At 43.9% G+C, this 16,926-nt stretch overlaps 1 protein-coding gene across 1 annotated transcript in view; it reads right to left on the bottom strand.

Annotated features, from left to right (window-relative positions):
- Nucleotides 1-251: 251 nt before the first annotated feature.
- Tdrd1 (tudor domain containing 1) overlaps nt 252-16,926 on the bottom strand; it is a 41,337-nt gene continuing 24,662 nt past the window's right edge. Inside the window, exons 17-26 of the mRNA XM_057778099.1 lie at nt 14,211-14,321; nt 13,496-13,666; nt 11,111-11,383; nt 7,892-8,011; nt 6,162-6,278; nt 4,248-4,415; nt 2,845-3,072; nt 2,315-2,361; nt 2,145-2,237; nt 252-440 (exon numbers count right to left, since the gene is read on the bottom strand). Coding sequence (XP_057634082.1) covers nt 2,145-2,237; nt 2,315-2,361; nt 2,845-3,072; nt 4,248-4,415; nt 6,162-6,278; nt 7,892-8,011; nt 11,111-11,383; nt 13,496-13,666; nt 14,211-14,321 — 1,328 coding nt within the window. The 3' untranslated portion in view covers nt 252-440. The remainder of the gene's footprint in view (nt 441-2,144; nt 2,238-2,314; nt 2,362-2,844; nt 3,073-4,247; nt 4,416-6,161; nt 6,279-7,891; nt 8,012-11,110; nt 11,384-13,495; nt 13,667-14,210; nt 14,322-16,926) is intronic.

Below are 16,926 nucleotides of genomic sequence, written 5' to 3' on the forward strand. Positions count from 1 at the left end.
GGAGCTGGGAGGGTAGCTCACAGGTAGAGTGCTGGCCTAGTACACGCGAGGCTCCAGTGCCTGTGTGCACACTCACCCTCAGTGGAGAGGTGTCTCATTCCTAGTCTTCAGCTTGAGAAAGCATCAAACTGGGGTCCATGCTGGTCTTGAACTTAAGGCCTTCTTGCCTTACTGGCCTCATGGCTGGGATTACAGGTATGCACCATCACGCCTGGCTAGTATATGAATCTCCCATGTAAGATTCATGTATTTTGTGGAAAGAACTTTAGGGGGGGCACCAACCCAAAAGAACAAAGTTAAGCAGGGAGAGGTGGAGAGAGCAAAGGTCACTAAAGAAAAAGAGGAAGAAACACTTCCAGTAAACAAAACTGAAGACATTCTTTCTCAAGTCTAGCTTTTGTTTCTTCCTCCTCAGTGTTGATTTCCCAGAGATGCTGTTTCTGAAAGAAAAATCAACCATCATTATGGTTTACATAAAAAGCACTGTGGTTCTTAAGTTTTAAGTATGAAATAACCAAATATCTTAACTGAAATTACATAAATCTAGATTATACCTGTCAGATAAAACATTAAACACAATAGTGTTTAATTTTTATTGATATTGGCATTAATCAGAGATAATTACACTCTCCTTCACAAACATAAAATGCAGCTACTGGAGCTCTCTCTGAATCTGAAAACAAATTTTGTTACTTATCCCTTTAAAACAAATCAGCACTCCCACTTAGGAAGTTTATAATTGAGTAACACCTTTTCAGGTTAATTGTATAATACTACTTTGTAGACAGAGGCAACGTTCACAACCACCTTGCCTCAAATCCCAAGGCTGGCAATTATAGGCCAACTCATAATTATTAAAAAAGAAAACCCAGAAGTTACTAAAATCTCAAAATTTAAACATATCGCTATATGGAGGAAGATCAATTAGGGTGAGAATAAATAGTCAATTGTATTTTCCATTAAAATGAAAAGAAAATGTGTGAGCACCTTTGTTCCTTCCTAACTCCATGCTGTGGATCTGGACCAACCTAGAAGGATGCTGCAGCCCCACACAGACAGTAGTTAGAGACAGCTCCTCACCTTTAAGACACAGTTTGCAGTGTGTATGTGTATGTCATGAGCCTATGCTTCCTCTTCTACTGTGTGTGTGGAAAGGAAGCCGGGGTACTTGTAGGGGTAGGGTCCGTGAATTTGTACACAGAGCTACAGAGTTCAGTGCATAGCCTCCTGTGTCAGTCTTCAGGCACTGACCAAGTAGGTGAGGCTGGCAGCCACAGAACCAGTCATTGCCTGTCTCCCTCCCCAGTGCTCAACTTGACAACATGCACCGCCTGGCCTGTTTTCTGCACTCTTGCCTTCTGTAAGGGTACTGTGAGCGAGGACTGACTTACTTGTGATATAAATAAGGCACAGCCCAGTCTTAAAAATAAATACAACAAAGCGGGACCATATCCAAGTCACACCAACACTGCTACTCCAGAAGAATCACACCCTCAGTGAACCCCAGAGAGCCACTGCAATGGCCTCCAAAAGCTCAGCAAACGCTGCTCTTTGGCCAGGGTAAGTAAGGAGGACAGCTTCTTTTTTACTACAAATTCTAATTGGCTTCTGGCTGTAGAGTACTTCCTGGTGGCCCTGTTACAACAGAGGATCCAGACACAGAGGAAAAGGTGTGCATGAAGGGAGGGGTACTGGAAGGGCCGGAACCCATTCCCCAAGCAGTGCAGTCAGCACAGCCTGCGCCCTTGGACCCATGCTGGAGAGTGCACCGCTTCCCATTCTTCTCCATCCTCATCCCAAGCTCAGAGCTAACTTACTGCAGCAGAGTCCAAGGGAGGACTGAGGTGATTTCTAGTCTGGACACAGTCTGAGTCTAAGCTTCGACCCACAGCTATCGTTACTAATAATGTGAGCACTTTCGAAGTTACCCAGGAAGAAAAGGCTTCTACATGTGGGCGGCCATGACTCAGGTAGGACTCTGCGAGGAGTGTTGAGGAAAGTCATCAGAGCAGGAACACCAAAACAGGCTAGGGCAGGGCGTCCCCAAATATGCATAGTCTCATGAAGTGCCCAGCTCTATCTGGGCAGCACAGTTGCAGGCATTTTGTGGGCAACCATAGAAGGGGCAGAAACATGAAACTTACTTAGCTTTTCAACAGCTTTTTCATCTCTATAAATTTATTTTGGTTGGTTGGATTGTTTAAGAGGAAGAGAAGAATCTGTTCATGTTTTTGAATCTACAAATGAAAAGGAAACAGTTAATTTACTTTCTCACATGTTAGGGTATGGCTCCCCGGGAGGGAACTGTACCTACCTGTTTCTGTAACTCCGTGCAGCAGCAGTCTGAGTTGCGTGTTGTTTCTAAAAGCAAGCAAACAAAACCAGCCATTAGGTCAAGTCAGTGAGGAAACCGGCATCCCCAGACCTGATCAAGGCTGCCCTGCCTGTGTCCATGTCTGAGGTCAATGGTACACAACAGGTCCCACCCACTCCTCTGCTGTGTTCTAAGACTCACACACCAGCACTCCCATCTCCCATAGAAGAAGATTAGGTCTTCTATGACGTATGGGACCCCTTTTGGGTGAGGGAGATCTGCCTTCCGGATACCCGGAAGATTCAATCTCAGAAACACAAGGAATTCCCCTGTAGATGAGGATCTGGGGACTGAAGAAAGGTACAGGCACATGTGTAACCATTCCAAAACTCTGGGTCCCAACTCCTGCAGCAATGCTGTCACTGACTGCGGGTCAGGCTCAACTGCTGCAGGAGTGCAGAGCAGGAGCCGTGGCTGAGGCAAGTAGGACAGCCCACGGCTGCATGTATTTACTGCATTTGGGTCGGTACCTGCAGCTGTAGCACCGTTCCTTTTAGACGAAAGGGTCTCCGCCAGACCGCACATCAGCAGCTTCTCAGCGATGTTGACCACACCATTCTCAGAACACTTTTCAACTGACACCGTGTGGACATTCTTTGAAATTCCCTTCACAGAAAGGACCACGCTCTGATTCAGCATGGTGCTTTTCAGAAGTTCCATGGCTAACTGTGAACAGCTTTCGTTCAGTTCCGTCAGTCCTGGAAAGATTAAGATTGTGCTTAGTAAACTAAGTATCTTTCTTACAGATTGCTTTTTACATGTATGAATGTTTTGCCTGCACTCACGTGTACTGTGTGTGCCTTGTGCCCATGGAAGTCAGAAGGTGGTGTTGGCTCCCCGGAACTGGAGTTACAAATGGTTGCCAGCTACCACGTATATGCAGAGAACTGACCCACACCCTTTGCAAGAACAACCAGCACTCTTAACCATTGAACCATCTCTTGAGCCCCACATGTCTCTTTTTGAAAGACCATATTTAGGTAAATTATTTAATAATGGTTGCTGCCTTCAGCTGGTATTAAGCATGTTGTAAGACACCAAGCACACAAAACAGACACAATCTTGCTTCCATGTTCTACTTGAAAAGGACACAACTAGTATAGAAAGCAAGCATGCTATGAGCAGCCAGTAGTCATCTGTAAGGACAGCTTATGAAGGGCACAGTCACAGGACAGTGCCACCTTAAATGTTCCAATGGAGCAGCAGAGCACAGGCTGCTTCAGAAGCTGGCATGCTGCCAGTGAACACCCAGGCTCCCATAGGGAGCTGTGACAAGGTATTAACTAATGGGCAACAGACCACCCTGCTTACGTCCTGCCACCAGAGCTTCACAACAGGGCCAAACACCATCCCCTACCTTGAGACTCCGAAGAAAACCCCCAACAGAAAGACAAACAATACAGTGCTCACTAGAATTAAGGAATAAAGGATACAAAATTTCTTTAAAAACTCTTGCTGAGAAGTTACTAAGTGAAAGTTTGGCATCCCACTTGAATACACAGAACCCCTCTCTTGCAGCCTCATTCTTTTACCTGTATGTGCTCTGTGCACACACTCCTCTGTACACACACTCAAGTCTTCCTTCTCTTGAACCCCATAAAAGGAAGCCTCACATAGTATCAGAACCCATGTGGCCCACTGCCGATCTTGACAGCATTTCTCTCCATAACCTGCACTTTTGTTTGCTCCAAATAAAATTCCCCCTTAAATCTTCTGCAGATCTGTGTGAGCCCTGAATTCTCAGTTCTTTGAAGAGGCCCAGATGCCAAGCACTGGTAATAATTTGACATAAACCATTTGATTCAGATCTGAGCTATAAAATATTAAAATCAAAAATCTACAGACACAAATCTGGAAAGCACAGAGCTGTTACCTTCAAGCGAGCATCTAATGATCTGGAAGGGAAGCTCCAGGTGGCGGGCAGGGACTGGCTGCACTCTAGAAAGAGGCAGGGTTTCCATGTTTCCATAATCTGCATAGAGTACTTTCACATCAGAGTCTGATGTTTCCAGAACAACGGCCCGGTACCAGAGGTCATCACCTGAAAACAAAGGAAGTCACAGCCCAGAGTCCTTCCCATTTTTTGAGATGGTTCTGTCTTTGACACTTAAAAGCTCACACCAAGGTATCTAAGCATCCAGATTTTTTTCTATATTCTTTCCATATCCCTCTATGGAAACTCTAAAGTTCTGATTTTGTTTTTAATGACAAGAAAAAGGACCATGAGAGAAGTTCATGCAGTTCTGCAAGGCTGAAAACATGGACCAATGGACGACTCTTACAGCCAAGGTGCATAGTTGGTGGTGAGGAAGCCGAGCTGTGCTTCTGAGGCCCAGCCCCCAGGGCCCAGGCAGTGAGGAGCAGGAAGGAGGAGGACAGGGCAAAGGAAGCAGCTATTCCTCTGAACAGACTTCAGTTTAGAAACAATTTTATATAGAGCACCTAGTTTTAAATTCATTGAAGAGAATGGAAACCTCACATGTTTAGAAGCTTCTTCTCCAAGGGGACTATGGACTGGGGATTGTGAGGCTAAAGAGAGGAGGAAGTTTAACAAAGACACAGCAAAATGCACATTCCAGTCAGGAGCTGGCTGTCCCAGAGGGGAGCACTTCCAGATGTCCAGACACCAGGGGAGCCAGATCAAGCCTGCACTTGAAGACCACAAGTGGTTACATTGTGTTGTGCATAAATTTCCAAACAGCATTTTAGTCATGTGGAAAAATGGTTCAAGAAAGTGAAGACAGAAGGGAAGGCAGGGTCAGCTACCTTAGTGCAATGAAGAAATCCAGCTCACACTGCCAACACCTGGGCAGGGAGAGTCGGAGACTGTGTTCAAACAGCTCAGCATAAGAGTGAAGACAAACTCAGGACAGCCCAGGTTTGCAGGACAAGCAGCTAGATTAAGATTACGGTAAACTTGATGAGGTCCATACAGAGCTCACTGAGGGACTTAACACCAGTGTGGAGGAGCAGGGACAGTGAAACACACAGAAGAATGCCGCGCAATGTGGGAGTGGTCTGCAGTGCCCACGAGGCCGCACAGTAATGAAGCAGCCCGACACTCCAAGGCACACCGTAACCTCCACTGGGATGAAGATGAGGTCAAAAAGACAGAGGTGACAGCACTGAGATGACAGAGGAGGTTCATTATCCTCATGCCCCGTTAACAGTCTGCTGAGCGTCTATGGGCAAAGCTGCCTATAGGAGACCTCTGAACCCAGATAGGTGGCTTTGAGAGTCCCATCTATGATTGAAAGTCCCCTAGTCTCCCTGGATACTCCGCTGTAGACCTGTGTGGCTGCCATCCTGCCAACAGCCCACCTGCTCAGGGAGCAGTGAAAACTGCACCCACCCACACAACCCCACAGCACCTCTGTCATCATCTGGCTCCACTTCCAGAAGCAAATCACAGCATTTGCAGCCAATGCTATTTACATTAGCAATGCAATTTGTTGATGTGAACGGCTGAAGAAGCCCATGCCCCTGGCGGTAGTCTCGTTCTCCTTTCGGTCCACTCACAGCAGACTCCATGAATACGGAAGACTACATCAGCGACCACTGTAATACAGCACTGGTACTTGGAGCTGGTTACCTGACTATACCCATACCCTGACCTAAAAATAACCTATACAGAATAGAAAGGCACATGACCCCAGCATATAAGTTTGCCTTCCTTAATTTGTCTAAACAAACGAAATGTGCATTGAAAGCACCAGAATCTACATCATCTCACACAAAGGGTAACAACTAATGTTTCCCTGCAGTATTTCACACAGAGGAATGGTACCTGTGTATCTGGCACAGCATGCTTCCCCCGTCCACGGCCTGTAGGATGGCTGGCCTTTCTGAGCACTGCAGTGCTCTAACAATTCCGCCGTTAACACACACAGCTTTTCTTGATTTTCTGAAATACAAGCAATCAGTACGAGGCAATTTCCAGTGTTAATAGCAACAGCATACAAAAAAATCCCAAGGCTAATCAGCCAAGAGCTCTGTCTTAAAAATAAATATACTCAGCTGGGAGGTAGTGGCACACGCCCTTAGTCCCAGCACTCAGGAGGCAGAGACAGGCAGATCTCTGTGAGTTTGAGGCCAGCCTGGTCTACAGAATAAGTTCCAGGACAAGTCCCAAAGCTACAGAAAAATCCTGTCTCGAAAACAAAAAACAAAAAAATATTCACTACTGGTTGCTGTATGCAGGAGATTTGAACTGCAGGGTGTGTGTGTCTAGAGGGCCTGTTTCCTAATGAGGGTTGGTTCTGCTAGTGTGCCACCTCTGTGAAAATTATTAACTATATGTTATTATTTTCAGTTTACATTTATAATGGGGGAGATGGAGTCTAGGGTTGGAGTTTGGGTTATGAGGACTGCTTCAAAAGCTGAGCTCTCATTAATCTTAAGAGTCTTACTGTTTAGAAGTGAATGTTCACACAAAAGCCTAGTCATAGAGAAAAGTAGGAGAGAATACTGGTTCTTCAATTTCTCTTCTTGTTTAATGGAAGCTTATAATCAAGCAATCTTAAATGTCTGTGAAACTATTCTTGTAGCATTTGAAAGTCAGGGGGCACAGTTGACAGTGGGGTGGAATATTTTAAAAGTGAAAGAAATGAAGTTTGCTTCAAATTTGTCAACCCAGGAACTGTGATAGTAACAATTATTATTTGTCAACCCAGGAACTGTGGAAGTAACAATTACTGTTATTATCTGTCAACCCAAGAATTGCGGTAGTAACAATTATTGCTCTTAAACTTTTCCCCAAAACCACAAAATATGACCTGTAATTTGTGTAAGTGAAAAGCAGCTGCTCAGGGCTGTTTGTGACAATCTATAGTTCAGATGGGCTGGAATAATACTTAACATCACGTTATTTTGATAACACACTGAAAAGTAAACAAGCAGTTATAAAAATGCTACTTGATTTGAGTAATGAGATTTTAAAATTTTTCATAAGTCAACTATACTCTTACCTAAAAATAATCTATAATAAAAAGCTGGTGAAATGAGCATATGAATTACATCACAACCTTGCCTTTCTCAATTTGTCTAATCAAATGAAAGGTGCATTGAAGATACCAAAATCTGTATCATCCCACATAAAGATAACACACTGATATCACCCTATACTTCACTTGGAAGAGCTCTACTCATTTGGCACACCACACTTCTCCAACCTATGGTCTACAGGACTATACAGACGCAGAACACAGGCACACAAATAATTTTTAATTTAAAAACTATGACTATTAACTGATTACTAAGTTTTTAATATATTGAATATAGCTCTGGTCGAAGTTCACTTATACAACTGAAGGTTAGCTTAGTAAATACAATTCAATATCGATAATGTATGTTTTAAATAAAGAAGTTATAGAGAAAATAAGGACTTTTTTGTGTCCTTAAACTTAGGCTTCAGGGCTACAATTCTTAAGGTGCCTCACTTTCCTCTTTACCCCTCCCTTCACTTCCTATGGAACAGCTCAAAAGCAGAGGCACGTGTCTGTGAGTGTGGCTTCTTACCTGGCATTTCACTGGGGATGGCATAGAATAAGTTTGGGTTCACGATTTCTAGCACGTTTGCTGGCACGGTCTTGTTAAGTGGCAATTCTATTGTCTTCCACTGCTCTGCTGAAGGGATGGCTGGAAACATGAGGCACAGGTCTTGCAATTAAACATACAGTTTATTCTTTTCCCCATTTATTCATCCAATAAATTTTTTCATCAAAAGCTGATCATTCTCTTTCGGCCGTCTTGGCGCCTGTGGAGGCCTGCTGGGAACAGGACTTCTAAAGGACAGTGTGTCTGGAAGGCTGTGGTGCAAGGCCACTTTTGCTGGCTATAAGCGAGGTCTCCGGAACCAGAGAGCACACGGCTCTCCTTAAAATTGAAGGCGTTTATGCCCAAGATGAAACTGAATTCTACTTGGGCAAGAGATGCGCTCATGTGTATAAAGCAAAGAACAACACAGTGACACCTGGAGGCAAACCAAACAAAACCAGAGTGATCTGGGGGAAAGTAACTCGGGCCCATGGAAACAGTGGCATGGTCCGTGCCAAATTCCGAAGCAACCTTCCTCCTGCAAAAGCCATTGGACACAGCATTGGGTGATGCTGTACCGGATTTAAACTAATAAAAAGTAAATAAATAAAAGTGAATTTGTAAAAAAGAAAAAAAAAGCTGATCATTAACATCTTAGAGTTCCTGAGATATCTGTTTCACACATGGATTTACTCAACTCCGAGAATGCGTGTACATGACAGAGTTATTTAATAACAATGATCTCTGAGTTAAAATACTCCAGCAGAATATCTAAAGCATAGTTTATATAATTCTTCAAATCATTCAAATTTGAAGTGATATGTATCTCCTGTATATGTTACTATTCTAGAGAGGTTTAATGAGGTGAAAAGACCCGCTATGAGTGGAAGTGGCACCATCCACCTGTCTGAACAAAGAGCTACACACCAGAGAGTGAGCTGAGCACCAGCGTTCACCTCTGCTTCCTGTTATGGGCCACCTCACACTTCTGCTATGGTGCCTTCCCCACCATGCTGACTGTACCTCCTCAAACCACAAACTTTACTTTGTCAGGTGAGTAGCTGCGGTGATAAAGTAAACAGAACATGGAAGAGCATGGGTTCGCAGGATGAACACCGTGGGACAACCACATTATCCACAGTCTCGGTAGAATCCCTAGCAAAACTCCAGAATGCATTCTTCATGGAATTAGACAGACACAAAAGACTCCTACAAAGAGCAATGCTGAAAGTACCACAGTATCTCAATACCTGACACTGTATCACATCACACAACCACAGGAGAGCCCAGCACGGTCCTGATACAAAACACATCTGCACACCAATAGAAGAGGGCCCCAGTTAAACTACTAGACAGCCAACCCGTCTTTGACAAGGGTGTTAAAAACACTGAAGAAACAGCAAAGAAAGCTGGCGAGCCACAGCAGAAAAACCAAGCTAGAGCCCTCTGACCTCGCATTAAATCAACTCCAGAGGGACAGAAGACCTTGAGAGCTGAGTCTGGAATGGCCAGGGGAAACAGGACGAGCCTTTTCAGATTCAGCCTGGGCAATCCCAAGTGCTGACTGACAAGTGCCAATGCACAGGATTTGCAGCTTTCTGCACAGAAAAGTCAGCAGCCAGCAGAGTGCAATGACAGCCTCCAGGTGGGGAACTAACTCTTCACCAGACATGGATAAGAAATTCTAAAAATCAAATGCCCAAATACCCAAATCATTCAATCAACATACACTCAGTGACCTAAACAGATGGCTCTCAAAGTGCACATGGCCAATAATTTTTATAATTTCTAGTTAATTTTATAAAAACCTAGAAATTAAACACACACGTGCACGCACACCAGAGTCTCTGCATCTCAGTGACTCTGTCCCATTGGCATGGCGGATCTGAAGCTGTGGGGCTACAAAGAGCTCTAGAAAGTGTAAAGCTAACTTTTCCCAGTTCTCACTTGGTCACAGAGTTTTCATTTTTCATCGTTAAGTGCATAAAGATATATTCTACAGTAAAAGTGTAAAATTCAACATGAAACATTTTTTTTCTTAAATAATCAAGATCCTTAGTAGTTGAGTGAATGAAAATTCAAACTGTTTTAAGGAGACATCTCGACCAGTCAGAACACCAGTAAGAGGTTGTAACTTTAGTTGGGGGGAGCAGGAGGCATTGGAGAGGGGTGGGGAGGGGAGAGATAGAAATGATGCAAATATAGTACTCACGCATGAAATTTTCAAAAGTTAAGTAACAAAGCAAATTTAAGAATTTGAAATCTTAAAGAAAAAAAAAACCCAACAATTCTGGTGAGAAGGTGGGAAGGCGCACTCACTGCTGCAGAGCAGAAACTAAGCCCGCACTATGGATCTGCTTGGAGATGCTTCAAACGCTCACACTAGTGCTGCTGCACCTCAGCTTGGCACTACCCAGAGGATGCAGTCGGCACAGCACGAGATGCCTGCCATGGCAGCACTGTCAGACCAACCCTGATGCCCACAACAGACATGGGCCCTGCCTAAATGGTCACCAGCAGTTGGATGACACATAAAATTTGGTAATACACAATGGGATTTTATTTAACTATAGAGAAAAGTGATATTATATGTATGTGGATATACACGTACATATGTTATACACATGGAAAAGGGACTATGTGAGGAGGAACAGGTCTAAAGAGGGGAGAACGAGAGAAGGTTCCAGGGAGAATACACCACCGCCACCACACTTTCTCTCATATGCAGAATCTAGACCTAACCATAAAGACACACACACAGCAGAAGAGAGGCCAGGTAAGGTGGTGCTTACCTTTAATCGCAGCACTTAGGAGGCAGAGGCAGTTAGATCTGTGAATTCCAGGGCCAGCCTGGTCTACATAGTAAGTTCTGGGATAGCCAGGGCTACACAGTGAGAACCTGTCTAGAGCTCATAACTGTCTGTAACTCGTTCCAGGGCTTCTGACACAATCACACAGACATACATGCAGGCAAAATACCAATGAACATAAAATAAAACCAAATTATGTATTAAAGATAAAGCGAAAGCAGGAGAGGAATGAACTGTGAAAGGAAATCAACAGAGAGAGGTGGGGGAGTGTAGGGTGTGCAAGTAAGAGCAAGGTAGAATGAGGCGTAAGAAAATCTGTTGTATGTGAAAGCACTAAAGAGTAAAGCGAACGCTAACACAAATTTAGATCCAGACGGATTAAGGGCATCACCTGGTACCCCCTGGGTGTCCGTCTGGTTATGTTTGTTAGCAAGTCTGCAAACCGATGATTCCTTCTGTGGTGAACCACATTTTAAAACCAAATGTTCTGTGATGAGAATGTCACTAATTATTTTGGGATAAGGAGTGGAAATGTCGGTGAGTTCAACTCCCAACCCCTTCTCTGTGATTTCCACAACTCTGGCTTGGAGTTTGAGCCCCACAACGCATGCTTGAAATCTTGCTGTAGCTTCTTTTGTCCAGTGCTTGTTTTGGGGCTGTATATCTGGGAATTAAGAACAAGAACATTAAAGAAATCCTATGAATGAGGTGAGCTTATGACAGGAAGGACAGTACTCTTACATTCAATCAGAAATTCTCAAAATTTACACAGATGTAGTAAAAAAAATTTTTACATCTTTGAAACCCAAGTCAGATAATGTATCTAACACAGAGTTAGGATCTCAGGTCAACTCTCTCCAACGAGATCCATAGCTGTCATTACTGTCTAAGAGGACAGCACAATAATGTGACCAATGACAAGTTGTCAACTGGTGATTGAACCTCTGCAGTTCCCAAGAGCTTGGGGCAACTTTGGCTTGCTCACTTTTATTTTGAGTCAGGAATGCACTAACTTGCACAGGTTCATCTTGGAAGTCCCGGGTTCACTGGCTTTCTCTAGGTGAGATTTCCAGGTATGAAAGTGTACCTTGACTACTCACGGCACTTGTTTAAACACAGATTGAGGGTTCACTCCAGACTGTCTCACTCAAGTCCAGGCTAGGGACTATAAATCACAATTTTTGAAACAAGTTCCCTTGTTTGATGATGTTGGTCTATGAGCTACATTTTTAAAAATACGCTGGCATCAAACATGGGGATTAAGAATAATCTGAGCTCTGTAAGATTGCTCCCAGGTAAAATGCTTGCCACACAAGCACTTTTGAATTTGAACAATTGAATTTGATTCTCAGTTCTCAAAATGGAAGGAGAGAACCGAATCCCAAAAGTTGTCCTTTTATTTCTACATGCATGCCCATGACATGTACATGCCTGCACAAACACATCATATATACATGCGTGCACACATGATAATAAAACCTAACGAGAATAGCAACCTAAAGCATACCCACTGCACAGTAGTAACAGACAGAGTGACATCATGTGTCCCCTCACAGCAGAACAGTCACTAAGACAGATGGACAAAAGACAGACCTAGTTCCCAACATAGCCACATGTTTGTTAAGGGTTTGGCAGTACCTTTCACAGATACAGCCAGTGGTGATGCACATCTATAATTTCAGCACCCAGGAGGCAGAGGCAGGCAGATCTCTGAGTTCAAGGCCAGTCTGACCTATGGAGTGAGTTCCAGGACAGCCAAGGTTACACAGAGAACAAACACAACAACTTCCACAAAAATTGGGGTTTTAAAGCTAGAGTCTTGTGCTTAGCTTGGAATTGCTGAACCCAAGCACTCGTCCTGATGCTGAGCAGCTGGCACTGCTGTTCACAACTCTGCCAGGCTGCTCCCATGACTTGTAGATGCAAACAGAAAACATACCTGCAAGCACATACACCCTCCTTTAAATGTTTGCATGCATGGTGGCACGTTTTTACTTCCCACAGTGGGGAGGCAAGGGCAAGAAGGGTCAGTAGTTCCAGGTCCTAACTACACAGACTGTGTCTCTACACAGAGACTGGGTCTCAACAACAACAACAAAGAAGACAACAACAACAAAATGCACTCAAGAAGGAAGCATTTATATAGCACATTGCTGTGTCCTGCTAGTTCTTTGAGACTTTTTTCCAGATAGGAAGATGGATGTGCAGTTTAAATAATTGGCCTGGCCTTCTCAGCGGGGCTGGGTCTAGAGCCCATCTGTGCACTGCTACGCTGCCATGGACCTCCACGCACTTTCTTCATGTGCTTCCTACTCAGGTGTGTTGGCACCACATCTCAACAGCAGCGGGGTGACAGCAGACACCTAGTCACAACCTCAGTCCCACACATTGTCCCAGTGCTAACCCACCGTCACCCTGACATGGGTGGTACCCACCCATCCTCTACCATTGGCTCTGCAAGTGATGGGCTGTCAGTAGCAGTCCTGGAATGAGTTTCCTTACAGCTGAACCAGGCTGCTTTAGAATAAATTACTAGAGGTAATGCCAGAATGTCTCAACAACTGAGGTTCCCAGTCCTACACAACCCTTTAAGACAGTCCTGTCAGTTTTCACTCCCAGAACTAGGGTAAAGTTTCTAGTCATCATACTGAATATTTTGGCCAAAACATTACATTTCTACATGCTGCAGCATGAGGTGGGCTTTTCTAGCTCTCTTGAAAGGTCAGAGTAGCCTTACATAAAAAGTTGACTCTCCAAGAAAGGAGCTGACACCTACCTACGAGCCAGCACTGCGTCCCCTGAAACGGAAGCAGTAACAACTGTGGTGATATCGCCTGGAGTTGGTCTCTGGTAACTTCCTCAACATTGCCATAATCGACAAAGCGCACTTTAACATTTCCACTTGGTAAGATCTCCTTGACCAGAGCCCGGTACCAGTTGCCATCACCTGGAAGCAGCACAGAGTTTCTGACATTTCCTACCTTTGATACTCAAAGTCTCCTCTTAGAAAAAAAAATGCTTGCTATAACAAAGCTGGTAAGTTTGTCTACTTCTATAGATTATAGCGTTTCTCCAAAATCCCTAGATTGAAAATTCACAAGATTCACTTTCAGAATATCCACCAAGACTTCCTACAGCACTGCACCCGACACTTGATAATCAGATTCCACACATTCACACTCTACCCAATAATCAGGGAAGTGGGAAACATTCTTACTGCTTTGGCTGTAATTTGGTAACACAACAAATGATAAAAGCCTTGTCATGTGGTAATTGGCTTTTTACACCTGAAAATTCAAGTGTGGAAGGACGTAGGGATAAGGCAAGACTTCATCACTGAAGACTCCTCACAAAAAAGCCATCTTATGAAGTCCCCTAATTTTGATTATGAGAACATGTGCTTAAATACAGGAAGAAAGCAAGCATCAGAACAAGTCTAAATGTTAGGAACCAAAAGGTCTGCACAGTCACTGACCCCAACCCTAACTTACCTGTGAAAAATGCGCAGCAAGGCCGTCCTACCTCTGCCTTGAAGCTATTTGGAAGCTTCTGTGCACAATATTCTGCTAAGGATTTATTCAAATCATCAAGCTTCTTTAAAGCTGAAAAACAATACACAGAATGTAATGTTAAACAGAGATATTCTTCAATGTCAGAGAACATCACCATGAAAATCTCAAGTACATCCCCAAACAACTAGTAACTACAAGAAATGCTGGCCCTTTCACAAAAATGTCTAAACCAATGCAATTCTTAACCTGGAAACCAGTGACTTCTTGGGCACAATGACATGAGCTCGGCAGCTCCATCCTGTGTCACTGTACAAGCTTTGGGTACAGACAAGATGACTTACACACACCCTGAAGTTAATAATGTCCTGGAAATGTAAACATAATTATTAAGTGCACGGAGCTCAGTTAGTGGGCATCCACAGAGGTTTGCAATCCACTGGGAGAAAGGTCAGAGCGTCTCGAATGCAGCACCACAGAGAACCATAGCAGCCAACAATCACCTAGTGGGGGCAGATGGCAAAGCAAAGAACCAGTAGGGTAAATCGGTGCAGAGAAACAACAAAGACACAATGAGCTTTAGCATCTTACAGGAAATGTACCCAACTGCCATGTAAGCCAGGTACAAGCAAATTCCTCTGGATTATGGCAAAGGTGTCTCAGAAATAGATTTTCTAGTCAGGAAGATCCTTCCACTTTCAAGTAAGCAAGGACGTGCAGCTGGAGACAGACGGAGCAGCACTTGAGGGCACTGGTGTCACTTGGCTACCTCCCTGAAGGACGTGTGAGGTCTCAAGAGCACACTCACCCACTCACCTATCACCGTGATTGTAATTTGTTCCAAGAATATGTTTTCAGGGCTGGACAGATGGCTCAGTGGTTAAGAGTGCCAGCTGCACTGCAGAGGCCCCAAGTTCAGTTCACAGCACCCATACTGTAGCTCACAAATATCTGTGTAACCCCAAGTTCAGTTCACAGCACCTACACTGTAGCTCACAACCATCTGTGTAACTCCAGCTCCCTCTGTGGCCCATGCAGGCACAGAACACATGTGGTATGCACACATAGGCAGGCAAACACCCACAAACGCTTTACAAAGAATAGTCTCTAGTAAAATCAGAACCTAAGGACTGTAACCTCTATTTACCAATGCCTTTAAGCTAGGATAAAACACAAATGGAAACAATGTAGCCACGTAAAATAATAGAGCCAAGATAGAAGCATCATCCTGGACCATATCTTAGGGCAGGAAAAGGTCACCTGCTGGAAACCTACACAACCCAGGGCTGCTCTCCCGGGCTCACCACACAGAAGCTCGGAAAAGGACACCCCACACCTGGTCTATGCAAACACCCAGTCTGTAACTGTTAACAGAAAGACTTTTGAACTGGACCTAAGATAGTGAGGAAGGCAGAGTACAAACGATGAGCAGAGAAGGAGCACACAGACACATCAGGCTGAGTACAAACGATATACAGAGAAGGAACACACAGACACACAGGCTGAGTACAAACGATGTACAGAGAAGGAACACACAGACACACAGGCTGAGTACAAACGATGTACAGAGAAGGAACACACAGACACACAGGCTGAGTACAAACGATGTACAGAGAAGGAACACACAGACACACCAGGCTGAGTACAAACGATGTACAGAGAAGGAACACACAGACACACAGGCTGAGTACAAACGATGTACAGAGAAGGAACACACAGACACACAGGCTGAGTACAAACGATGCACAGAGAAGGAACACACAGACACACAGGCTGAGTACAAACGATGCACAGAGAAGGAACACACAGACACACAGGCTGAGTACACACGATGCACAGAGAAGGAACACACAGACACACAGGCTGAGTACAAACGATGCACTTTGCTTCTGCAAAGAACCGCAGCTCTGACAAGAGGGACGGGGGCCGTCTTCCACTACACACCCTGTTACTCCTGAGTTTTATGTTATATGCTTGGAAGTTCACCTATGAAAATAAATTAAAAAGCAATTTAAAGTTTTAATTTTTAGATTTATTTTTATTTTATATATATGAATGTTCTGCCTGCATGTACACCATGTGACTGCCTGGTGCCAACAGTGGTCAGGAGAGGATATCAGATTCCCATTCCATATAACTGGCGTTTCAGATGGTTGTAAGCTGTTATATGGGTGCTAAGAACCGAACCTGGGTCCTCTGCAGAAGCTGTCAGTGTCTTAACCACCAAACCATATCTCTAGCACCCTGTGTTTTGTTCTATATGAAATAGCAACCTTCTCCCAGGTGATTCTAAATGAAGAAATTATGAATATCAGAACCTGAGTCAGACAAAGACTGAGATATCTAGTCTAACATACTAATTTGGTAGAAAAAAAAAACTAATGGAATTTAAACTGAAAAGTAAACTCAGGGATGCTCATCCTTTGTGTTTTCTGTTTCCCTTGAGCTGTTCTAATGACTGAGCATCCCTGAGTTTACTTTTCACTGCACAGGTGGTCAACTGCCGCAAAACAAAACGGAATCAGAAACTGGTGTACACTCATACAGGGGAATATTATGCAACAAAAAAACCAAGTTCCAAGTAACAATGTGAAGAAATAGTGACCAAGGCAAAGCTAAAAATACATATTACATGGTTTTGTTTCATGTTGAGGTTCAAAACAGGAAAAAAGCAATCTATGCAGGACCCCACTTCTTT

The sequence above is a fragment of the Chionomys nivalis genome, chromosome 8 (genome assembly GCF_950005125.1).
Source record: "Chionomys nivalis chromosome 8, mChiNiv1.1, whole genome shotgun sequence".
NCBI lineage: Eukaryota > Metazoa > Chordata > Mammalia > Rodentia > Cricetidae > Chionomys > Chionomys nivalis.